General features: G+C 39.3%; 2 protein-coding genes across 2 annotated transcripts; both read left to right on the top strand.

The window, feature by feature from the left end:
* The first annotated feature begins 44 nt into the window (after positions 1-44).
* Positions 45-9,155, top strand: odr4 (odr-4 GPCR localization factor homolog). Its single transcript, XM_085388730.1, has 14 exons — positions 45-172; positions 455-558; positions 1,822-1,938; positions 2,105-2,197; positions 3,842-3,948; positions 4,030-4,066; positions 4,430-4,573; positions 4,649-4,744; positions 4,925-4,972; positions 5,421-5,540; positions 5,670-5,784; positions 7,616-7,819; positions 8,735-8,785; positions 9,050-9,155. Exons 1-14 carry the CDS (start codon positions 61-63, stop codon positions 9,118-9,120), a joined length of 1,419 nt encoding a protein of 472 aa, XP_085244856.1. The 5' UTR covers positions 45-60; the 3' UTR covers positions 9,121-9,155.
* A 146-nt stretch (positions 9,156-9,301) lies between these two features.
* Positions 9,302-24,062, top strand: dpydb (dihydropyrimidine dehydrogenase b). Its single transcript, XM_085388729.1, has 25 exons — positions 9,302-10,825; positions 14,220-14,330; positions 14,450-14,532; positions 15,149-15,236; positions 15,893-16,054; positions 16,177-16,373; positions 16,646-16,727; positions 16,845-16,932; positions 17,147-17,254; positions 17,507-17,676; positions 17,769-17,979; positions 18,472-18,656; positions 19,207-19,422; positions 19,830-19,994; positions 20,302-20,370; positions 20,467-20,550; positions 20,689-20,809; positions 20,930-21,049; positions 21,121-21,263; positions 21,363-21,417; positions 21,519-21,640; positions 22,104-22,253; positions 22,960-23,022; positions 23,236-23,313; positions 23,407-24,062. Exons 1-25 carry the CDS (start codon positions 10,796-10,798, stop codon positions 23,569-23,571), a joined length of 3,066 nt encoding a protein of 1,021 aa, XP_085244855.1. The 5' UTR covers positions 9,302-10,795; the 3' UTR covers positions 23,572-24,062.
* Positions 24,063-25,370: the final 1,308 nt, after the last annotated feature.

Below are 25,370 nucleotides of genomic sequence, written 5' to 3' on the forward strand. Positions count from 1 at the left end.
GCTGACCATTTCCATCCCGAGTCACCTATTACGACACAGACGTGCGACGGAAATCTGTCAATGCATTTTTTTTTTTTTTGGTCTGCTGACGAACCATTAGACCTGTCAAAATTGCCTGCTTTTTTGGTTGAGGTTTTAGCAACTGTTTTACTTCTTTTGAATATTTTCCATGGTACGTGGAAGCTTATGACGTCCACGCTGTATTTTATAGTGAACCTGAACTGTTATTTTAATGAAATGTAGCTAAAATATGAGCTAGCTAAAGTTAGAGGGGCAAACAGCTGTAAATAATCAATGAGCGACTGCATATTTACTGCTTTTAATTCAACCGTATTTATAGATTAGAAACACTCACTTGTTGTAGTGCTCCACATCTCTTTTCCGTGAACTGTTTATTTACAGAAGCTCTTGGATAAAGTGCAATGTTTTTATCACCTCTTCATTTCCCTGTCAGAAATAATGGGTCGTGGATATATAGTCCAAGATGATGTGGAGGGATATCTGTCGAAACTCTGTGAACAAAAGGCAGACCCAGTCACAGGACTGCTAATTGGACAGGTACCTGTGTATACTAACATCTGTCGTGTATTAGGCCATGTGTAAAAACAGAACTTTGCATTCATTATACCAATTTTTTTTATATGCAAAGAGTGTGTCTAGCGGTGGCATATGTAAAATATGTTCAAGATATTGAATCAGGGCTACAACCAAAGTCCTTTTTAGAAGCAAGTAACAGTCACAAATACTTTGTCCATATAATATCAGAAAATAGTTGAAAAATACTAAAATCCTTTCAGGATGGAGTCCAGAGTTACTCAGTTTTATGTGAGCTGTGAAATGGTGAAAACGATTCTATGTTCTAAAAGATTAGATGGAAATTAATTAAATGCACTACATATAGTACTGTGCAGAAATATTCTGCCACCCCCATTTTCTATGTTTTATTTCCAAAGATCCAAACATTCTTGTCATTTTTTATCATGGTCTTGAGCTGCAGTTCTTCAGACTTTCTGAAGGTCTGTCTATTGCAGTATAGTCTCTGTATGTGACCATTTTCAGAGCAATGTTTCCAAGAACTGGACCGAAAATCCATGGCAGCAGGTCTTATGGAGTGATGAATCCAAATTTGAAATCTTTGGTTCAAATTGTCAATATGTATTCAGACAGTCAGGAAAGTGGTGCAGCAACAATTGTCTACAGCCACCTGTAAAACATTGACGGAGCCTCTGTTATGGTTTGCTTCTGCATTGCAGTCAGTAATGTTGCACTCTCACTAAAGTGCTTGCTCATAGGGGTCATATGATTGTTGGGGTTTTCTCTGTATTATTGTAGGGTCTTTACCTTGCAATATAAATTGCCTCAAGGCATTTTTTTTTTGTGATTTGGCCCTATATAAATAAAATTTAATTTAATCATCTTGACAAAGAAAAAAACAAAATGCAGAAAGTCAAGAGAACAGTTCATGAAGACTGCATAAAGAAATTACTAGAAAGCTGCCTAACACAGAGTTCATGCTGTGTTGAAGAATAAAGGTGGTCATGCTGAATATTGACTTTCAAGCTAGTTGGAATTATAACTGAGTTTTAGCCTGTATACTGTATTTCCATGTATATTTGCACGTTTTCATAAATCACTGGACCTATTTCCAATTTTTCTGGCAAAATCTAAAGAAACAAAGAGTGGCTAAAGACTTTTGCACAGTACTGTACACATGCTTTAAAATTAATACGCGAGCACCATATGTCACAATACGATAGGACATCAACATGCTGTGTGTGGAGTGAAGAGAGATTAATCAATATTACTGACTAAATATTTCAGAGCTCAACGCAAAGGGATTTTGTTGTCATGGCAATTCGGACCCCCCAAAAGGAGGAGTCTGCTGCAGCAGCTAGAAACTCTGTGGACAAGGAGTGGGTCACCGAGCATGCTCGACAGGTAGTTAAAGAGGGCCATGCCTCTCTTCCAGCACAAACTGATTTGATTTCAGCATGTATTATGCTCATGTATTAAATGAGGAGTGGAATGTGCTTTGAAATGAGCTGTGCACCTAGGTAGACAGACTTGCACACTGCTAGGGTTCATGTTTGCTATTGATTTCCAGGTGTCCAGGATGCTGCCCGGAGGCCTCTCTGTAGTGGGAGTCTTCATCATCACTGATGCAGATGCCAAGGACGCACTAACTACACTCCGACAGGTGAGAGTCATGTTGACACTGTTTCCAGCAAAATCATTTTGAAATTCTTGTAATGTGCTATAGCTTGTAGTGTGAAGTTTAATCGAAAATCAACTTAAGTGATTAGAAACGAGGTCTCAAACCTGCAGCTCTAGAGCCACATTTAGCTTTTTTGCCCATAATCCTGTTACTCTCTGTGGCTTTGACCTAAAATTAATATATCAAAATGAGCATTGTAAATTTTTTTACAATTTACTTCTTTTTTTTTTATCATTGTTTTAAGTGATTCTAAAAAATGTGCAGCCTATATGTCAAATTTAAAATAAAATGTTTTAATATGTCTGTCACCTGGTGCTTTATGCTTTCACTCTTGCTAAGCTCCAATAGTGGTGACTTCCATGAAGGTTAACACATAAGTGGCTGCACATAAATAGATAGTTCCACCAGCTGTGAATTCCAAAGCTTAAAAAAAAGAAAAATCATGGAGAAAATTCGACAATTTAAGTGCAGGAAACTTGCCTCCAAACCTCCAGTACTTGGCCTGATGTGAAAAAGTAATTGCACATAAACCTAATACCTGGATGTGCTACGTGTGGCAGCAAGAACTGGTATGTTTTTCGGAACATTATCATAACAAGTGATCTCGAGCTTCAGCGTACTGACTGATGGGAAGACGTTCTCCTTCAGGAGTTTCTGGTAGAGAACGGAATTCATAGTTCCATCAATTATGGCAAGTTTTCTAAGTACTGAAGCAGCAAAGTAGCTCAAAACCATCACACTACCACCACCAAGTTTGACTGTTGGTGAGATTTTCTTTTCATGAAATGCTGTTAGTTTTATGCCAGATGTAACGGGAATCAAACCTTACCAAAAACCTGAGTTTTGTTTTTTTCTCATTAGGCTACAAAATATTTTTTCAAAAGTCTTGGACATTTTCAAGATGTTTTTTGGAAATGTGAGGCAAGCCTTTGTGTTCTTTCTGGTCATAGATTTTGCCTTGCCATTCTCCCATGGATGCATTTTTTTTTTACCAGTTTTGTCTTAGTGTTGAATGGATAATAATCACTATAAGTCTTTACAGTTCAGCACAGATTTGTTAAAAAATGCTTTATTTAATATTAAAATTTGCTAACAGGGTTAGCTTAGCTTGTTCAGATGGAAGACATCATGTGACTTTCATGTGGTTCAAGACTAAACACAAAGTGTGTGAAGAGCTAATTCAGTTTGATGGTGGAAATATTGTTGGAGCATGATTTTGTTCTTTATATAGCTATAAAAGAAATAAAAATAATTCAGAGATTTATTAGAAACTTTCTCACAAAAACACTACCATCAGTGATCATCTCAACTTTTTTTTTTTTTTTTTTTTACCAAAATGCAAACTTCCTTTTAGCTGATGTTGTTGAACTAATTAAAGCTCTAAACCCAGTCAAGTATATCTTAAATAACATTGATGACAAAGGTTTGCCTGAAAACCCTACAACTCCATAAGGAGCTTGCTTAACTTAACTTTAATACACTGGAAACAGTCTTTCAATTTGTCTTTGACATTTGCACTTCAGTGCTAGAATAATCCCCAACTCCAAAAGGAGTGAAATTAAATGTAACCACAGAAAAGTAAAAAATTGGTAACATCATGCAGCGTGTGTGTGTGTGTGTGTCTAGCTGCTGTTTGCAGTGGAAAATCTGATCTCCTCTGAGCACCTGTGGGACCCTGCAGATGATGATGTCACAGACTGTGTCACGCTGCACATCAATCCCAAAACCAGAAAGTATCCTTTTCATCAGCTTTGCCTTTGGCTCAGGTAGCTACCATACAGTGTTTGTGGATGTTCTTTAACCCAGTGGACTAGAACTGTCTGTAGAACCTTTGACATCAAAGACCCCAAGGTCAGTTTGCATCTCTCATGTCTTACAGAAAAGCAGCTTCTATCTGCACAGCTCTAAAATATTACTCAAATGTGTACTGCCTTTTAAAAAAACATTCTTTGCTTTTCCCAAAACATGTAATCTCACAGTTTTGGAACACTATTTCAGTATGGTGTTATAAGTCTTATTCACTGAACAAGGAAATCTATTATGTTCTGACTTCACAAACACAGTGGTAAAGTCCTTCCACGTTACATTTATCAGGGGTTGTGAATTAAACCTTTTAAAGTGAGATGTAGGCCACAAGGTTAACAGTCTTGATATATGTTGTGCTGTTCTCTTTCATACAATGCTGCTGTTGTTGTTGTTTATATGTTTTCCCAGAGTGTGGCTAAGCCTGCAGATTGGAAGTACCAGTCGGGTTTGTGCTCCTCCTGGGCCACCGTGTCATGCAGTCTAAATGTAGACATGCTGCTACCACTACCAAACAACAGAACCAGCACAGGAAATATGGAGGAATGCCTTAAGGTTGGAACACACACTTGTGCATGAGACCTTTTTTTTTCTTCATGGGAACAGTTCTGACTTGGTTTTCTGTTTCAGGAAGGACTGAAAGCGTGGGCACACCAGATTGAGAGCGGACTGTGTCTGATTGATGGAAAAAGGCTACCCGAGGACTCGGAGCTCACAGTGGGACAGGTTGTTTATGATACTTGAATGAATGAATAAATGCTTGATTGCTGGTTTAGGATCGATTATTTGCACACTTTTATGCGCAAATCAATTCCAACATAGACTGCTGTGGCTTGATGATAAATAACAAGTGATTTTTTGTTGAAAGGCAGCAATAAAATTCTGACATCCAGTGTTTTTCTCTAGAGGAGGAATGTGAGACAGACATACACAGCTCAGCTGCTCATCACAACGGTAAGAGACGCACTTTTCTACTCTAATTAAGCACTTAAAACACTGTTTTTTTTACTGCAAGCTTCATTCACCCAAGCACACACACATTCATACCCCCATTTTTCTGTACCTAAACTCCATATCTAACATTTGCACATACACTCACATTCCGATGGATCCATAGGTGGAAACTTCAGTAGGTTTCCACCTATGGATCCAGTAGCTTAAGTATCTTGCCCAATGGTACTTTGACATGTAGATTGCTGTAGCACGTAATTGAACCACAGACCTTGTGATTGGTAGATGACACGTCACACAAGTAGTGGCAGTGAAGCCATAAATGGACACATGTGCTTGTGTTTGGTACATTTCTGTTAAAATTATACATATTTGCTGGAGTAAAGCTAAGTCAAGTTTTGAGAAGTTTGTGCATGACCATGAAATAAAATTTTGTCTTCCTTTGTGTTAGGAAAACAAGAGGTTAACAGATGTGATTGAGCAGTGTGGCGGCAGCGTGTCAGTAACAGGAGCAATCCACAGCAGAGCTTATCTACACAGCAACAAGCCAAAGGCCAGACTGGCAGAGAAGGTAATTCTTTAACATAAGGGTCGTTACAGATAAAAGATATGAAGTTCAACATCTGAGAAAAAGAATGACCCACAAATGAAATGAAAACAGAATTTATTATTTTCTCACGGAAACCTCTCTTGCGGACAGCTGCTGAAGAGGGATGTGGTTTCTACGGTGGCCACGAGAGTTCAAATGATGCTGGAGGAGCTGCTGGCATCAGACCAGGAGAGCAAGGGCAGCTGCAGAGACAAACAACAGAAAGGTGCAGACACAGTATGCTCCACCAATCAGTTGCTTACAGCTGTACATAGATAAGTTCAGGGTCATGGGTGGGTTTACTGCCAGCCAATGAACACATAGAGGCAGGATTTGAACACAGATAAGACCTGACCTCAACAGTACAAGGTGAGCAATTAGTAATGGATGGCACACGCTATTGTTAATCCCAAACACCAATTTCATAGTTGGTCTGGTATGAACACAGTGTATCCACATGTATACATGTGGCCAGTGCTTCTCACAAGAATGACACTGCTTGTGTATTGTTAAGGGGGATCCAGACCTGTTAATCCATGTAAGTCTATGGAGATGAAACAGCTAAAATGATCATAACTCACTGAATGTTAAAGCAGTTTAGTTCAAATAGTACAAATGCTACAACTACAGCCCCAATTCCAAAAAGGTCAAGACATAAAAAGCATCAAATGTTTAAACTGTGAAAATGTAGCATTTTAAAATGTATCAAAGCACTGAGTGGGATGGCAGCAACACATCTCAAAAAAGTTAGAACAGGGCCATGTTTACCACTGTTTTCTCCCCAGTCATCTTTCAACAATACTATAAACATCTAGGAACTGAGGAGGCCGGTGGAGTGAATGAATAGTGGAATTGTAAAGCGCTTTGAGGGTCTCGAAAAGCGCTGCATAAATGCAATCCATTATTAGTATTAGTATTATCTTTCTCCCACAATTCTTTAAATGAGTAAGGAGGAGGAATAAGGAGTAATAAGAAAAATGTTGTCTGTCTACACCTGATCACTTGATGGTGACATCTTCAAAGCAAGCCTCCTCCGGGGTGCGGGAGCCCCTCGGGGCTCCGGCCTCTGGGCCTGCGGCTCGGTTCACTCTGGCACAGCTGGCTGCCGGCAGAGCAGCCAGCTGAGAGCGGGCACGCCGGTGCAGCCCCCTCTAGCTTCTGCTCGGTGGCTACTGGGTGACGCCTCGTCTGGGGATCCTCAGCCCTTCCCATGAGGGTGGCACGGATGCCTCCTTGGTCCTCCTTGGGCTCTCGCACTCTGAGGCCTCTGGATGTCTGGGGCCTGGATCTCCTCCATGCCTGCTTCATGCCCTGGGGGACGGGGCTATGGCTCTCTACATCCTCTTGCAGACCATTACATGTGGAAACCATTTGAATACAAGCGCGCTGATCCACATAGGTGTGCACATGGGTGTTCACTGTTCGTAGACTTAAATTACACCCTTCTTGGCTGCTACTTCAAAGCACATTGTGCGCTGTCTGTCCTGCGTGCTGCACAACAACACTGAATATTTAGTATTTACTGCTGTTTACACTTAGCTAGATTAATGCGATGGTGTTGTGTTTAGTATGTTGCTTTGGTTTTTTTTTGCTTGTTTTCTATTCTTCTTCTCTCAACAGGTGATCCAGGAGATTTTTTTTTCTCCCCCCCTTTCTCACTGTCCCTCTCCCCTTCTGTTTTTCTTTTCCTTCCTCTTTCTTTCTCCCTTTCCTATCTCTCACTCATGTCTGTCCCATCTGTAACATCTGAAAATAAAATATAATAAACAATAAAAACAAAGGTCGATCAAATGGACCAATACGGCAATGCCACGATGATCCATTTGGCAAAATAAATCCACTGGGTATCCTTGTTGGTCTTCAGACAACAATTCTGATGGCTAAAGAACCAAATGGGACAGGCAAAAAAAAAAAAAAGAATGAATGAATGAATGAAAGTTAGAAGTGAATAACCTTACTGTCGTGTCTTAATAGATGAGCACCATTAGAAGAGATGTTAAAATCAACGACCTCTCAATATTAGTTACTGTACCTGCGCTTCTCTGTCTGTCCTTCAGAGCTGTTCTGCCTCCCCCATCGTATCTTTTGTCCACTAAAAGTCAGCGGGCCACTCTGTGTGTGTGACTACCAGTTCAGTGATGAGGGTTTATCTGAGGTGACTGAGCGGTTGAAGGAGATGCTGGACATTGATGCAGCTGAGGAAGACTTGGATACCAGACAGGAAATGACTTTTGAAATCACAGGGTGTGATATTACACCAGGTGGGCACAGAGTTTGTGTTTGTAAAGTAGTATTTTCACACCAAAACCTAATTTCTAGTTTGGGTATCAGTTTTCACTTTCTCCTTTTGTTGTCACGGTATTGTTTAAATGGTAAATGGACACATTTTTTTATATAGCACTTTTCTACTCACCTGGAGCACACAAAAACACTACAACATGCGTCATTCACCCATTCATACAAGCACTTTTTATCCCTATGCTTAAGTGCTTTCTATCTGACACACACACATCAGGATCGAACCACCAACCTTCTGATTACTAGATGACCTGCTCCACCTACCTCCAGACCAAATCTTAGTGCCATTACTATATGAATGCAAAATATGTAATTGTGACGTGCTGCTGCAGAGAACACGTGCCAAACTGCAGATGTGAGGTCAGATGTATATTAAAACAAATTAAAAACCATCGTAGCTCATCCATCTAATGGATGGGTATAAAAAAAAGTTCACTTCAATGGAATTTCCTGGGTTGGGAAAATCTCAGTATCCCATCTCTGTCATCATTTGGTGATAGAGTCAGCAACCTCCTCAAAGCCTCAGCCTCAGTAATACAACAATTAATGTTTATTTTTGTTGTTAACAGTGGTGCGATGATAACTATCAGTTTACAGTTTATATTAATAATGATGTCTGTTGAAAATTCCCATCACAAAGTTAAACTGAAACAACAAATAATTAACAAGTTACTTAATGAAATCATCCTGACTTCACAAACTTACTCCCTAGCTGCAACATTTTATGACACTAACAAATTCTAACCGTTAAATCAAGTGAACATCTGTATGTGCACACTGATGGTACTTTAGTTACGCCATTTTCACAATAATCAAGCAGGAGTTGGTGATGAGGGATGTTAACCTAGCTGATCCAAATGTGTGTTGTATGTTTTCAGAGCCCACTCAAGAAAAAGTCGAGGCGCCAGAGCACAAGAAAAACTACATTGGTAAAGACCTCTCATCTACATTTAATAAATTGTGTTAGCAAGACGAATGCTACATTTGCTTATTATTTTTTTTTGTATCATCCAATCGTCTTCTGTTAGGGCTCAGTATTCAAATAACTAAAGTCTATTGTGTAGTGCTTTGATAATGATTAACTATCGGAAAAGAAAAAAGAAAAAAAAAATATATATATATATATATATTTTTTTTAAAGGACATGCATGCTTGTGTACTCTGTCCTGACTGTCCTCCTTTTTGTTGTTTAGGTGTTGCCATGGCTACAGCTGTTGCCTTACTTGCTACTGCCGCCTCGATGCTGTATCTCAATGACATTTGAGGAAAATGAAATAAAGAAATAGTGTTTTGTTTTGATCTTTTCTGCCAAGTGGATCTTGGTTGAATCAGAAGATAACAAATAGGGCTGACTACAGTTATTTAAAAAATAAAAAATCCCCAACTGAAAATAGCGTCCTGGGGATTTAAGCTATCTGTACAATGCTACAGTAGACACACAACCACCTTCAGGGAACATAAGCTAGTCTAGCTAGATATAGCAACTTGTTTCATACATAAAATGAACTGAGGGAGCGCACCGAGGCCCAGTATAAGACAAAGGATCGTTTTGAACTCTGAATTGTACACATACACTCTATTAGTACAAAAATAAAAATCGGGGGGGGGGGGGGGGGGGGGGGGGGGGCTGGTTTAGCTCACTGGGTATGAACAGGTGACACGTGCTCTGTTATTCCATATGCCCAGGTTTTTACTGCCTCCCCCGTGTTCCTTCTCCTAGCTTTCCTGTTTAGCTCCACTGTGCATTTGAAATTAAATAATAATAATTAATTTGGAATAAAAGCTATGTATATAGCACCAGAAATGAGCAGAATTCCTCTTCAATAAGGAGGTTGAGTTTGCCACGTGAAATCACAGCCTGTGGTTAGTGTCCTTGGCTGTGTCAAAGAGCACATAAAGCGCTAGATGTATAAAGGCTAATTTACACCATTGAGGCCTGCTCTCAAAAACTGAAATAGATGTAACACTGTCTGTTAAGCTGGATTTAAGAAATAAGTGAAACATGTTTAGCACCATCTTCTGTAAGTGTTGGAGTCCAGCTTGCCGCTGTGGTGGCTCTCCTCCACACAGTACTCAAAAGAGACAGACAGTGAAAGTGGACAGTATATCCTCTGTTTCTTAACATGAAACTCGGTGTTGCGGCCAGGGGCAGCACAAATGTGATCCCCTTAAAGTGATCTTTAGTTTTAGTGTCCTTATTTTTCTCTCGTTATCGATTCTGTCACTAGTTAGCTAACATAAACTAATGTAAGTCTATTAACCAACCAACCACATGACAATCATGTTCCTTACTGTCAGAAGATGGCGCTAAGCTGTGTTACATCTAAACCAGTAGAGACTATGAAGGAAGAATCAGTTATATTGCTACAGGAGAACTTGCTGATATCTAGTTGCTTGATCAGTCAAGTTCTGGCTGTCTTGAATAGCTGATCTCTCCTCTGTATGGAGAAGGAAGCGCCCGCAAAGTAGAAGAAAAGAACAGAGTCCTTGAGACAAAAAAGGGTTAACACAGAATTGTTTACCAGATAGAAGAGGGAAAATATGCAGAGGTCCACTCCCCTCTTAGAGGTGGAGTTTGAACTTTGCCGTGGTCACTGTCTAGCTTACAAACTCGGGTGCAGTGAACCCAGAATCTGCTAGCTGCAGCCGAGCTTGTAAGCTGAACTTTAACCCTCATATGAGTGATAAGAGCTCTGCCTGTATGTTCACCTCATCAACAGGTTGGCAGGAGAAAGTATGACGTTTGATGCCTTCAAACTGTCTGTCTAAAATTTTTGTTAAGAGGGGTGACGCGGTCGTAAGCTTATATAGTTCCACTTGTGAGCAGAGTAGTCCCGGACAGTGCTTCGGACCTCTAAACCACAACACCAACCACAATCTGCAGAGGATAATTTTCAACCTTTTAAAAGCTTTTATTCCGGAAGCTGGGCTGAAGCACCATGTTGAGTAAAGATCTTCCAGACATTGAGGTAAATTTGCTGTGTTATATGTTATAGCAGGATATTCTCATATGATATATAAGTGGAAAATGCAATGTATAGCATTCTCTAGCAACACATATACAGGTGTTGTGTGGATAACAAATGATAATAAAATGTTTTCCATGCCATAGTAAAATAAAGTCATTCTAATTGTGTCCATAGAATTTTTATGAGTACAGATGGGGATTTAAAGATTATTCTCCACTAATCTAGAAGCTTAACAGCAGGCTAATTTGCACATGACTGGCCTCTAATTATGACCATTTCACAAGAAAAAATTGAAACTATACATACAGCTGTGATCCTGGAATAATAGTAAGTCAGTCACAATCATCTGTTCATATACAGTTTCATCAGACTTGCAGGCATATCACAGTTTTCAAATGGACTTCCGCCATGCACAGGGCACTGCATATCCTTTGAGTCCATCAGTTTCTCAGCACAAACAGTACTTCCCTTACTGTGTGTGTCTTTAGAAAAGGCCTGTGTATAATTCAACATTCGGCTGCCCACAGGGTGAGACGTTTCTTTCTATAAGAAGCAAGCCTGACCGCAAAGTCACACGATGGAGATTCATTGGGTTACTCTTTTTACTAATGTAAAGTATTGACTTTAGTGTGAGAAGTGCCCTGGTGTGATTTAGATGATACGGAAATAGAAATGAAAGTATCCAGAGTTTTTGGGACAAAGTAAAAACACATCTTACTAATTTAGAAATTGGCTTCACTGAGCCACCCACAGTTTCTGCATGTCGCACACTGATGTGTTCTCTGCCTTGTGGCAGAATAATACATGTCAAAGTGACATGAAAATAAAATGTCTTATAAAATAAAAATGTTTTTTTAATGAAATAAAACCGCTTCTACAAACACAAAACAGATAAATAGGAGGGAAAAAGGCACTGTCAAAGTGCCTGAGAACATGGGTGTCTAAATGCTTTTTAAAGGAATCTACTGAGTCATCTGATTTTTACTCTTTTAAAAGTCCTCTTGGGTGCACCAAGTAGAGACCAGTAGAGTTATCAGAGATATACGACAGACCTATACATTGGCTAATCACTGTAACGTGTTGCAACGGTGAGGATTTAGTGGGTAAAATGCCACACGATGCAGTCTGAACATGATCGCCTGGTATTATGTAACAAGCCATGTGTTTGATTGTACAACCTATAGATAACTGACACAGGGTCAAAGTGGAGATGTCAGTGTGCATATGTATGTATGTGTGTATCTATCTATCTATCTATCTATCTATCTATAAAAAAGAAAAAAATTCCCGACTCGCCCCTGTGGGCGGTCAATCCTTCAAGCTCGGGTCCTCTACCAGAGGCCTGGGAGCTTGAGGGTCCTGCGCAGTATCTTAGCTGTTCCTAGGACTGCGCTCTTCTGGACAGAGATCTCTGATGTTGTTCCCGGGATCTCCTGGAGCCACTCGCCTAGTTTGGGAGTCACCGCACCTAGTGCTCCGATACTTTTAGTTAGTCTAATGCAAAGCCCTCTCCAAATTGTTTGATTTTAAAATCAAATAAATTATTAAATTATTACATTTTTGAATGATTTGATGTGTTATCACTGTACTTCCAATCAAGTATAGACTACAATGAACTGATTTTTTTAAATCAAAATTTTATAAAATGTCCCATATTTTTGGAAACTAATGATGGCGTTGATATGCTAAGACCAGTTCAATAGATCATTAGCCACTAATGTTCAAATAGTCAAGGTCAGGTTGGATTAATACATTCAGTGATAATATTCTTTAATGGCAGAATTTACATGAATAAAATACTATTCAGTATTCCCCCATGTAACAAGGTGTCAGTGTGCGACAAGCTTAATTTCTCGATTTCTACTGTTATATATGAATGCAACACGTGACATTGGCTCAGTGCATCGACCTGGCACCTCACCATTATCTTATCATCTTGACCCCGACCATGAAACAGCCAGACTTCCTAGAATGTTCCACAGTTTCAATGTTCTTGTCGGCAAATCTCAGCAAATGTGCTGTCAAGAAAAATAATGTTGTTACGGTCTGCATATTATGCAGACTGTGCAGTGTGAAGTTGAGGACCCAAAATGCAGACACAGAAGCAGGTAGGACTCAGAAGAAAGTAAGCCATTTTATTAGGCTGTAAAAAGTCCAGCAAACAAAACTTAATGTCTAAAAGGGAATTGCAAACTATAACAACAGGAACCTGGAATGAGGAAACACAAGGGTGGCTGTAGCTCAGGAGGTAGAGCAGGTCACCTACTGATCGGAAGTTTGGTGGTTCGATTCTTGGCTCCTCCAGTCTGCATGTCAAGTATCCTTGGGTAAGGTACTAACCCCAAGTTGCTCTCTGATGCGTCCATCGGAGAATGTGTGTGAATGTAGTTAGATAGCACTAAGTATAGATAAAGTGCTTGTGAGAATGGGTGAATGTGGCATGTTGTATAGAGTGCTTTGAGTACTCCGAGAGAGTAGGAAAGGGCTATTACCATTTACAAGAAAATAGAGACTGACAAGGAATAAGAGGAAGCCAGCACTATATAGACACACTGAGGGGAAATAGCTCGGAAAATAAAACACTCTCTGTGGAGAAACTGTGCCTGTTTAAGATGCTCTTTTTATATTCAATCATATTGCTGACCTTTGACCAGTTATCCTAGTTAGTTGCAAAGTATTTTTCCAGCTGTTTCTTTCTAAGACCACTTACTTTTCCAGTCTTTTGTTGCCTTTGTTGTCTTTTGTTAACTTAATTATGATAATAATTATAATTGTATAAAGGAGCCTTTGAGGTGGTCTGGGCATCTGACAAGGATGCCTTGTGGGTGAGGTGTTCTGGGCATGTCCAACCAAGAGGAGGCCCTGGGGCAGATCCAGGACACTCGGTAGAGGTTTATCTCTCAGCTGGCCTAGGAAGCCTCTGTGCTACCTGGAAAAGCTAGATTAGGTAGTTTGCTACAGACTGGGCTTCTCTGCTTAGGCTGCTGTCCCAGCAACCTGACCCCATATAAGCAGAAGAAAATGGATGGATTATTATTATTAAATATGAGAAAATATATTTCATGAAATAATAAAAGGTTAGAAATATGTTTTATTGTGAAGAAAATATGGATGGGTTTGTGCCCCAATTTTTTTGGAATTTGGGGTTGTGGCATAAGACTTCTCTGAATATAATTATCTAGTTCCCTCTGCAACCATACCACTTTATAAAAACAAACACACTGGATGCTTTTCCTGGATCATTCCTTTATATGTAAAGCAAAAATGTGAACCACTATACTGTGGAGCCACTTGAAATGCTAAAACAAAGTCTCTGGAAAATAAAAGAAGATTCTACTCATGTTTATTAGGACGTGCAGTCTAAGAATCCAATCCTGTGTCTTTTTCTTTTCAGAGCATCCTAGCTCTGAATCCAAGGGTGAAGCATCATGCTCAGATCATATCCACAGCCAGTAAGAAGAAAGAAAAGAAACACTGGAAGAGGAACCCTGAAAGGAACTGCGGTGTAAGAAAAATACACAAACAAGACGTAGCTTCAATTAAAAGAGTATCTTTAGTCAAATTAGAGCATTTGCATAATTTAATGCTTGGAACATCATTCATCTTCTTCACTCTTTTTTCCAGTCTTGTGTGAAGTTAGAAAACAACTTTGACGACATCAAGCATACAACACTGAGCGAGCGAGGAGCACTACGAGAAGCTCTCAGGTGAAGATTAATGAAGAGGCTACTTTAGTTATTTGTTTTTAATATAGCATATGTCACAAATATGATTTACATTCAACTTATGTTAAAAAAGATACCAAATTTCAGATGGTCACAACAAATGCAGGCTAAAGAAGAGTATTCTCATCATTGTCAGGCCAGTTCCACACATGTACTTTTTTTTTTATCACCATTAGAGAAAAAGGGCAGCAGTGCAGTTGGATGAATCCAACTGTTAATTGAATAGCCATGACATTTGTACACACAATATAATAATAATCCATGTCAAAAGAAAGTTTTTTTTTCCAGGACTTTCTTTATTTTTTCAGTTAGCTACACCATCATGACAAAATGTACAAAATGAACAAAATGAACAAAATGTAAATTTTATTTATGAGACGAAATCGTGATAGTGACGTACTGGCACATTAAACTAAGACACTGTACATGAAAAGTATTATCTTAAATGTATCCATTATAATATTAGACATTACAGCACTACAAACTGTGTTTTTTGTCTAAAATAACAAAAATCCTCCAAACTGTTTGCATGCAATTTTTATTTTTTAGAAATCTTACTTGGTTAAGCTGCAGAAACAAATGAAAAATTTGTGTTTAGATGTCTAAAATGTGCTGATGCTCCCTGTCAGAAGAGCTGCCCAACTAATCTGGACATCAAGTCATTCATTACGAGTATCTCCAATAAGGTAGAATCCACTCTGCACTCTTTCTGTCATGATCCCGAGTCTTGTACCCAGCGTTTCCTGTTTTGGACTTTTAGTTTTGGTTTATTTTATAGTCTGAGGTTGAGATTCTGTTCTTTGTTTGGTTACTCTTACTTATTTGTATTCCTAAGTCATCTTGGTTTCTTGTCTAGTTTATGTTGTCTTATCTCTGTCTCCACACTTATTCGCCTGTTCCCCAGTCGTGCCTCTGTTTCTCTCACTCCCTCTTTTCCCTGTATTTAGTCAGTCAGTGTGTGTATGTTCTCGTACTTCCTTTTTTACTTTGATAGTCTCCTGCCCTGTGTGTAGCATGTGCAGTTTTGTCCTCTGTCTCGTCAGTTAGATTATGTCCAGCTGTCTTCGCCAGGTTATTCCTCTTTGTCCTGATTCCCTCGTGTGTATATATTGTCTGCATCTCCCTCATTCCTGGCTGTGTGTTCTGCCTGTGTGTTTAGTTTCCAGTTTGGTTTTGTATTTCATAAGTTTGATAATAAAGCTGTGTTTTTGAGTTAAGGTCCATATGAGAGTCTGCATTCTGGGTCCCCGATCCTGTCTTCACATAGCCTTATGTCTTCAGATATTCAAAGTAATACCAGATAGCAGTACTCTGATGTCAAGTGTGTGTATTTGTGTAACAGAACTACTATGGGGCAGCGCGTGCCATTCTATCTGACAACCCTCTGGGTTTGACCTGCGGAATGGTTTGTCCCACATCGGAGCTGTGTGTAGGGGGCTGCAACCTGTATGCTTCTGAAGAAGGACCCATTAACATTGGAGGGTTACAGCAGTTTGCTATTGAGGTACGACAGTTTTCAGAAAACACATTTCTAATCAATTATATTGATTTAACATCAGCCATGATGTAAAAGTAGTGTATTAAAGACTATTCTTGGCATGTGCATTTGTGTATGTTTCTTTACAGGTGTTTAGTAAAATGGGCATCCCTCAGAAAAGAAACCCCGAACTCCCACCATTCAATGAGCTGCCAGAGTCTTACCACACCCCTATAGCTCTGATTGGCTGTGGCCCAGCATCAATTAGTTGTGCTTCTTTCCTGGCCCGTCTGGGATATGATAATATCACAATATTTGAAAAACAGAAGTACACAGGAGGGCTGAGGTATCTTAACATTATTATTATATAAAATATTATATGACAGTGTTCATTTCCCTCAAGCTGTTTTATATTGTATTGTTAGTTACTTGGGAAGTAAAGGTTCAGTCTTTTTAAAAAGAATTTTAGAATTGCACATTGAGACATGGGTAAACCTTTTTTAATATGTCTGCAAATTAGAGAGAGAAGCTGGCACGAGGACAGTTGAAAGACACAATACCAACATGATAGCATTGGGGAGACAAAAATCATTCAAAGAGATATGTTCTTCTATGCAGCACGTCAGAAATCCCTCAATTCCGGCTTCCATATGAGGTCGTCCAGTTTGAAATAAACCTGATGAAGGACCTGGGAGTGAAGGTATGAAATGTGGCACGTATTTTCAAAATAGTATTTGTAGCATCCATTATATTAGTCAAATCTCTTTACATGAGTCAACAGTTCAGTTAAGACATTTTGTTTCTGTGGCGTCTACAGGTGGTGTGTGAGAAGGGCTTGGGTGTTAATGGAATGACTCTGAAGTCCCTGAAGGAAGATGGATTTAAGGCTGTCTTCATAGGGATTGGTGAGTTTCACTTGACAACCATTATGAATAGATTCCAGTTTAGTTCCCTGTAAATTCATCTGGAATCTGGATGTGTCTGGATATTATGCACATTTGTAAAAAGTTATAATAAACTGCTGAATTACATCAACCATCAAATTTGTTTTTCTGCATGCATTTTAAGTCCTCATCAAGTCCTGTTTGCATGTGTCTGTGAATGTGTGTGTGACACCAGGTCTCCCACAGGCCAACAGAGCTGAAATCTTCAAGGGTTTAACTGTGGATCAAGGATTCTTCACTTCTAAGGACTTTCTGCCCATGGTGGCCTCTGCCAGCAAGAAAGGTACCACTTAATTTTTGTTCCTCTACCAGTCCACAGGATTATAGTTCACATGTGCAGTAACAAAGTCACAATATACACATTATTTATATGAAGTCACGATCCCAAACATACGACAATAGCATCACTTCACAGCCTTTGATCAGCCCGTAACTTTTCATGTGTTAGTGTATCCGCACATACTCATTCAATCATACAGTACTTTTGCTGGTGACATGGTTTTTTACATTTTGGGCTCTCTGTCGCTTTGCCTAGGTATGTGTCAGTGTCGCTCCTCTCTGCCAGAACTAAAGGGAGTGGTGATAGTTTTGGGGGCCGGTGACACTGCATTTGACTGTGCCACCTCAGCCCTTCGGTGTGGAGCCAAAAGAGTGTATGTCTGCTTCAGGAGGGGATTCACCAACATTAGAGCTGTTCCTGAGGAGGTGCTGATGAGAGGCAGATGGATCAACTGACGCAGTATACAGACAGATCACCAGATGAGTGTACTGATATGTATGACGTTTTTTCCTCTCAGATGGAGTTGGCTAAAGAGGAGCAGTGTGAGTTCCTTCCTTTTCTGTCTCCCCGTGAGGTCATTATGAAGAATGGGCATGTTGCTGGGTTACAGTTCTGTCGCACTGAGCAGACTGAGGAAGGTGACTGGGTTGAAGATGAGGAGCAAATTGTCAGACTGAAGGCTGATTACATAATCAGTGCTTTTGGATCCCTGTTGAATGAGCCACAAGGTAATGAGTAATCAGCTGCGCAACACATTACCCAACTTTTTGCTTCACCTTTAACTAGAAGAAGTAATGACAAATCCAGATGTAATTGTAAAACTTTGGTTTCCGAGTGCTGGTTTGTCTTTTTTAATTTTACTTTTTTTTTTTTTTCAAATATACATTACTGAGCAAGTCTCTTGACCAACTCCCAGTTTCTTAACATGGGAAATAGGTGCAAAACCTGTAATTTAAATACAGCACAAAAACGTTGTTCTCTGTTAGGTGTAGACAACACTAGTTCATCTTTTGAGTAAGGAACCTTTTAATGTTTGGTCAATGTTCAGAGGCTTGACACACAAAAACACATTTCTCTGAAAATCATCAGTTAAAAAGACCTGGACTACCAGCAGCCCAAAACAACATAACAAAATTAAATCTGTAATGGTTTGAAAGTTTGCAGGTGATGTTTAGACTGAGGCAGAGCATGAAACTGACTGATATGCTGGGTGCTTGTAGTGACTGAGGCCATGACGCCTGTGAAGCTGAGTCGCTGGGGTACCCCAGAGGTGAACACAGGCACCATGCAGACCAGTGAGCCCTGGGTTTTTGCTGGAGGAGACGTCGCTGGTTTGGCAAACACCACAGTGGAGTCAGTGAATGATGGCAAACAAGCCTCGTGGCATATTCACAGATACATACAGGTAAGTCTGCTAAGACTCTAAACACCAATGAGTTCGATAAGGAGAGATCATTTGGAAGAACCGAACAAGATTTACCAAGATGGAAAAATGAATTGGACTCCAATGACCCGTTATCACAGAAAAGAATCCCAGTAGCGATAGGATTTAGAACAGGAAACCCCAAAACATAGGCACTGATGGTGTTGAAGATTGAGATGGAAGCTTGGATGGGGCGAGATGGAGAGGTGGTTGGTTGCATGAATGAGAATCCGATGGAAAAGCACAGATTTTAAACCAGTCAGAATGGAGGCTTTGCCTTCTTTGATCCAATCAAAAAGGTGACTGGGCTAGTATAATGATGACAGCACTGAGTTTGACAGCATGGGAAGGTTATAGTGAACATCTAGGAAAGCAAGCATATGAATGACTGCAGATCTTCCTTACTGAACTTGTGCCTATTAATGGTTTGTTTAGTGTCCATGTACAATTTTTGTACCTCATGCATAATACACAAAATATCATACCAATAATGTTACCAAAAATATTTATCCCTTCTCTTTTACTTGTATAGTCTCTTCATGGACAAACAGTAGACCCAGTTCCAAAGTTGCCATTGTTCTACAGTGCTATAGACCAGGTGGACATCAGCATTGAAGTTTGTGGAATAAAATTTCCAAATCCGTTCGGCCTGGCCTCTGCTCCTCCTACCACTAGCACAGCCATGATCAGAAGAGCTTTTGAACAAGGATGGGGCTTCGCTCTGACTAAGACATTTGGACTGGATAAGGTACCACACATGCAAACAATGTACCAAACCACCAGTCACTAGAACGACTATACTTGCAAGCATTAAAGAGATTTATTCACCCGAACATGTATTTTACGATACCTTACAGTAAATCATTGTAACATATCAATATTTCCTCCTTGCTGACCTTTGCTGTTTTTGCATTTTTATATTTTTCCCATACCAATTTATTATGTAACCTCAGATTTATTCCTCAGGAAATTGTGAGCATACAAAAAAAACGAAAAAAAAAAGGGATTTGTTTAGGATTCTTTACCAGATGAACACAAGTAAAAGCTTCAGAAAGAAAAACACGAAAGCTTTGTTGTGTCTAGCAAGTTTCACTTTAAGGACCCCAAAAAAAGAAGTTAACCTCATGAATGGGCTCTATAAATCTGTGTCTTTAGGATCTGGTGACCAATGTGTCTCCTCGAATTGTGCGTGGTACAACATCAGGCCCTCTTTATGGGCCTGGTCTGGGCTCCTTCCTCAACATTGAGCTCATCAGCGAGAAGACAGCAGCCTACTGGTGTCAGTCGGTTGCTGAGCTGAAAAAAGACTTCCCCAACAACGTAAGTTTGATATTACATCATACCTTTCCTTGGTGATAAGCGTGTTGTTGCGTTAAATAATTAATATACATTTACTTTTCTGGATTGTTTCTGTACCATATTACATATTTCTTTGATTTTTTCCATGAGCTTCATTCCATCACATGTGCTTTACCAGACATTTCATGTCTTTAGTGCGTGTTCTCTAGCAGTGTCCATTTGCACCACTGTACCAAAATTCACCCAAGTTTGAAGTACAAAGTTCTAAAATAAGTCTAAAATGTGTGATGTTTAAAATCGAAAAAAAAAATCCCTCTGTGTCCATCAGGTGGTGATTTCTAGTATAATGTGTGGTTACAACGAGGAAGACTGGACAGAGCTAGCCAAGATGGCTGAGGTGATAAAAACAATATACCACTATAATCAAACATTTTTACAGAATATGTAGTCTAATGATGATTTAATTGTAAAAATAACGAATGTATGTGTTTAGGAGTCGGGAGCAGATGCTTTGGAGCTGAACCTCTCTTGTCCTCATGGGATGGGAGAGAGAGGCATGGGACTGGCCTGTGGACAGGTACGCGCACACCCCCCCCAAAAAAAAAAAAAAAAAAAAAAAAAAAAAAAACCACACCCAAATATACAAGGGAGGAAATGGATGTAAGAACAATTAAGTGTAAAGGTGTAACCATTTATTCATTTGTTGTGTCATCAGGACCCAGTGCTGGTAAGGAACATCTGTCGCTGGGTGCGTGAGGCCATTTCCATTCCATTCTTTGCTAAACTGACACCAAATGTTACAAATATTGTTGACATTGCCAAGGCAGCCCATGAAGGTAACCACACTTCACCTTTTCATTCAGTATCATTTTACATTGCTCAGTACTAATCCACAATGTAGCGAATGATTAGCAGATGCCTGTTAACAAGTCTGTAAATGTTGTGCTGTGTTATAGGTGGAGCGGATGGAGTCACAGCCACCAACACGGTCTCAGGTTTAATGGGACTCAAAGCTGATGGCGCTCCCTGGCCAAGTGTTGGTTTGGAAAAACGCACCACATACGGAGGGATCTCTGGTAAGTGCACACACGGTGAAGTATAGCGCAGTGCTGAATAAACTTATTTATCACATTAATGGTGTGTTCAGGTAATGCCATCAGGCCCATTACTCTCAGAGCAGTGTCAGCCATCGCCAGAGCAATTCCAGGTTTTCCTATTCTGGCCACCGGGGGTATTGACTCAGCAGAGAGCGGACTACAGTTTCTTCATGCTGGGGCTTCCCTGTTACAGGTGATAACCAATTTACTGTAACAGGTTTTGCCATTGAATAAAAGTTGATCACAGACCAGTCACTTAGATCAGCTTTCTCATTCTGTCGGGATACCACAGGTGTGTAGTGCAGTTCAGAACCAGGACTTCACATTGATTGAGGATTACTGTGTGGGTACGCAACTGCTTTTTGGCTGAGCTTAACAGGCATTCATTTACATTTTTAGAGCTTCAAAATATTTACTTTTGTATTATTGTGACATTACACATGTTTAGGTCTGAAGGCCTTGCTGTACCTAAAGAGCCTAGAGCTAAAGGACTGGGATGGTCAGTCACCTCCAACAGCGAGCCATCAGAAGGGAAAACCAGTTCCCAGACTCGAAAGCCTGGTTGGAAAGGTACAACTACAACAGTTATAGTAACTTTTTGGTCTTTCTTGGCCTTATATCAACCCACACCTGAATGCTTCAGGCCAGCAAACTGCCAAAACCATCTGCTAGCTGCTAGTAGAGGTACTCTCGTTTGCTGATGACAATGAGTTAACCAGCTGCATCTTATTATCATTGCCACACTGGTACTTACTCTCTTAATTCCTGAGGAAGCAGTAAGAGTGCAATTAGTTTTGCTTCTGCTCCCAGTTAAAATTTTGTTAAATAAGTACTGAACCTGGGTAATGTGTTGTTATTTTCCTTAGGTTGTATTAAACCAATTTTAAAAGATGCTAGAGACCAGATTATTTTTATTACATCCTAACATTTAAAACCTTGAATCAAAAGAAGATGCCTGTTCTTTTTCACATTAAATGGTTATTTGTCTAATAACCATTTGTCACCTCTTATTGGTCAATGTGCATGTGTTTAGAGTCTCCCTAGCTTTGGTCCATACCTTCAGGAGAAGACGGAAGCCATTGCTGCATGCAAGAAACGACTCCGAGATGCTGGTGAAACCAATGTGGTGGAATCCAACGTCAGCCGGATCAACGTGCCCCAGAAGCCTGTTCCTCCAGTCAAGGTCCATACGCATACATACGTGCTGCACGTTGAGTTCAATAAAGCTATATGTCACAGTCGGGCTGAGACTGTAAGGAGTGAAGAAGGTGGACCCAAGTGTAGACACGCAAAATAACAAAACTTAATATTAACTGAAGAATAAGCCTGGACTTATAAAGCAAAGAGCAGAACTAAATCATGATCTAAACCAGGTGAGCTAAACATAACAAAACCCTGGAACATAGAAACCTGGCATGAGTTCATAACAGAACTTATTTGGGGAGCATTACCTTACCTTGTTTCCATGAAACAAGGTAAGGTAACAGACACTCAGGCAGGGAAACGCATGGGGAAACAGCTGACACAAATGAGCATAACGACTTCACAGTGGAAGAGTAAAATGAAACACAATGAACATAGAAACACAAGACCTCTTCAAAATAAAACAGGAAACATGAGATGCAAACATGACAATACAAACTTGACAACCTGAAATCACAGACAAGAAATACATGAGACTAACCAGAAGACGTAAGTGAAACATAACTAGATTAAACTTGAGGCAACTAAATAATGAACCTAGAACTTAACATTATCTTCAAAATACAACAAAAGAGATCAAAAGCCAAATGAAAGGCTGGCTCACAGACCCGGCCCCTGACACTGCATTTGGTTTTTAACCATAAATGTGTTTTTATGTATGTGTGTGGTGACGGGTTGTGTTATAGGACGTGATAGCCAGAGCACTGCGCCACATTGGAGCATACCAGGAACTTAACAACATGGAGCAGGTACACAGTTCTCATTCATTCACTCTAACCAGGTAATATTCTGACCATTGTAGTGATTTATAGGAAAAGATAAATGAACAAAAGGACATTGCACCACATGTGTAATCACTTTTTATTTTCTAAATCAGGTTTTCTTCTCATGATCACAGATAGCAGTAAAATATCATTTATCAAAATCACAACAACAACAATGGCCTTTCCCTGTGCTCTCAGGTCCAGGCTCTTATAGATGAAGAGATGTGTATCAACTGTGGGAAATGTTACATGACCTGCAATGACTCTGGATACCAGGTATGTTTTTCTACTATATCCAGACAGTCATCACTTTCTTGTTTTTCAAGAGATGTATCTGCTTCAGTCCCATAATGTGACTCTTATTTCAAGGCTATAACATTCGACCCTGAAACTCATCTTCCATCCGTGACTGACAGCTGCACTGGCTGCACTTTGTGCCTCAGTGTCTGTCCCATCATAGACTGCATCAAGATGGTCAAAAGGAAAACAGCCTACAAACCCAACAGAGGTGTACCTATTAGTCCTGTCTGCTAAAGGCAAGGATAATAATAAAACAAAGACATCCAACTGGATTGTCTTATACAGTAAATTAATTTGTGTGAAGTATAATCTTAGTTTGAAAGCCCAGCTCCAGTGGCACCACTGAGCAGAGAGGCAGATAACATCACAATAATTGTATAGTGTATATATAGTAAGTGTATGTCAATAATTCCACTCTGATTTAGTTGGTAAATCTGAATCTGACTTTGTTTTTATTCTCTTGTAGAAAATCATTTCAATGTTAAAAAGGCATTTACAGAATGTCAAATTAATTCAAGTCAAATGAAATGCTCCCCAAATAAGTTCTGTGATTTCAAATGTCTGGATTTTTGGATATACAGAAAATATCTGTAAGATGGAGCACATTTTTATACAAATTTGTGAGATTGTGTAAAAAAATTAACCAACATAAAAATATTCTGTTATACATGTGTTATCAGGAAAATGTTGTGAAATGTTAAAAATAAAAGCAACCATTACTTTGTGTCAAGTTATTTTATCATCCTAATACATACATTATATCTATTCAAATATTTAAGTACAGCTTTGTTGTGTTTTTGATATTAGGTAATATTATTGTTCCTATATATTCATATATATTCATGAAAGTTGCACTAGTGCATGTAAACAACATACATTCTGGGCTGGTTAGATTATACTAAGTTTGAGGTTAGTAGACACTTTACCTCTAATTTCTGTGAACGGTAAGAATTCCGTGGCTGAGTTTAGTTAGGCTGGAAGCTTTTTGTTGCTGAAACATTTTGAAACAACCTTTGAAATGGTTTGAAAATATTTCCCTTGAGTATTTGGTTAGTTTCTTTTTAAAATGTAGCATTAAATTCAGGAAAAACATTGTCACCTTTTCCTCATCAATTCAAGAAGCTAAAAATCACTATTTTGGGAAACACTTTTTTTTTTTTTTTTTTTAGATTTCCTCTTTTTTGCACTAGGAAATGTGCTTTGTTCTCTTACTAATATTAGTCCCTTATCACCCTTAAAAAATATTTTAACATGATCGTTAACTAGACTAACTAAGAACAATATTCATTTAAAAGATTTCATTCACTTCATGAAACTGGGGTTGTATAAAATACATTTTAGATATTTTAGAAAAGCGCTTGTTCTTCGCTATAAATCTGCACATTTAAATGTTTTTTTATGAGTCTTTGACCTTGCCACTCTGGTGGTCCGTGGGAAATTCATCTCACCCTAGAAGCTGAAATTGACTATTTTTCACTATGTCCTGCTAGCACACTCTTTTTCTTTCAGCTTTACTTTTTAACAAAAAACCCCCAAAACAAACAGTTCGCCTCATCATCCTGCTGTGCTCTGGTAATTTTTCAGAAATCATCCCATATATAGCAGATTTATTAGTTCTGATGTTTGTTTGTTTGTTTTAAAAAAGACATCCCTAATATATGCTTGTGTCTGTCTGTTCAGGAAGACAAAACAAACGTTCAAGTAGGAGCTATGTCTGTCAAGAGAACACAGTACAATATGATCCACAAGTAGCTTCACAAACAGACATAGTCATTTCTGTAATTTATATCCCTATCCATTCCACTGTAAAGGATCTGACTGATTATGATGTGAAGGCGATGCTCACCTCTGACACCTGGTCAGTGCTGGGCCTTTTTGCAGGTGCACAGGGGCATATATTCATATCATTGTCAAAAATTACACCAATTTACCACCGGAATTCAGCATTAAGAGCATAGCTGCCTGTTAGAGCTGGAGTCTGCTGCAGTGCTCACCAAGCAGACACTCTCACAAGCATGTTGTAGACTTCTGCA

The sequence above is a fragment of the Rhamphochromis longiceps genome, linkage group LG18, assembly GCF_057381845.1.
Source record: "Rhamphochromis longiceps isolate RC_006_pf linkage group LG18, R_longiceps_female_GT1.1, whole genome shotgun sequence".
NCBI classification, from domain to species: domain Eukaryota; kingdom Metazoa; phylum Chordata; class Actinopteri; order Cichliformes; family Cichlidae; genus Rhamphochromis; species Rhamphochromis longiceps.

Bases quoted from the DNA above. Each gene is read 5' to 3' on its own strand.
- odr4 (XM_085388730.1), top strand. From the start codon at position 61: ATGCATTTTTTTTTTTTTTGGTCTGCTGACGAACCATTAGACCTGTCA. The intron at 173-454 runs GTACGTGGAAGC...TTTCCCTGTCAG, and splicing joins TCTTTTGAATATTTTCCATG to AAATAATGGGTCGTGGATAT. The intron at 4,574-4,648 runs GTTGGAACACAC...TTTCTGTTTCAG, and splicing joins ATATGGAGGAATGCCTTAAG to GAAGGACTGAAAGCGTGGGC.
- dpydb (XM_085388729.1), top strand. From the start codon at position 10,796: ATGTTGAGTAAAGATCTTCCAGACATTGAG. The intron at 15,237-15,892 runs GTAGAATCCACT...TTTGTGTAACAG, and splicing joins TTACGAGTATCTCCAATAAG to AACTACTATGGGGCAGCGCG. The intron at 23,023-23,235 runs GTACACAGTTCT...CTGTGCTCTCAG, and splicing joins AACTTAACAACATGGAGCAG to GTCCAGGCTCTTATAGATGA.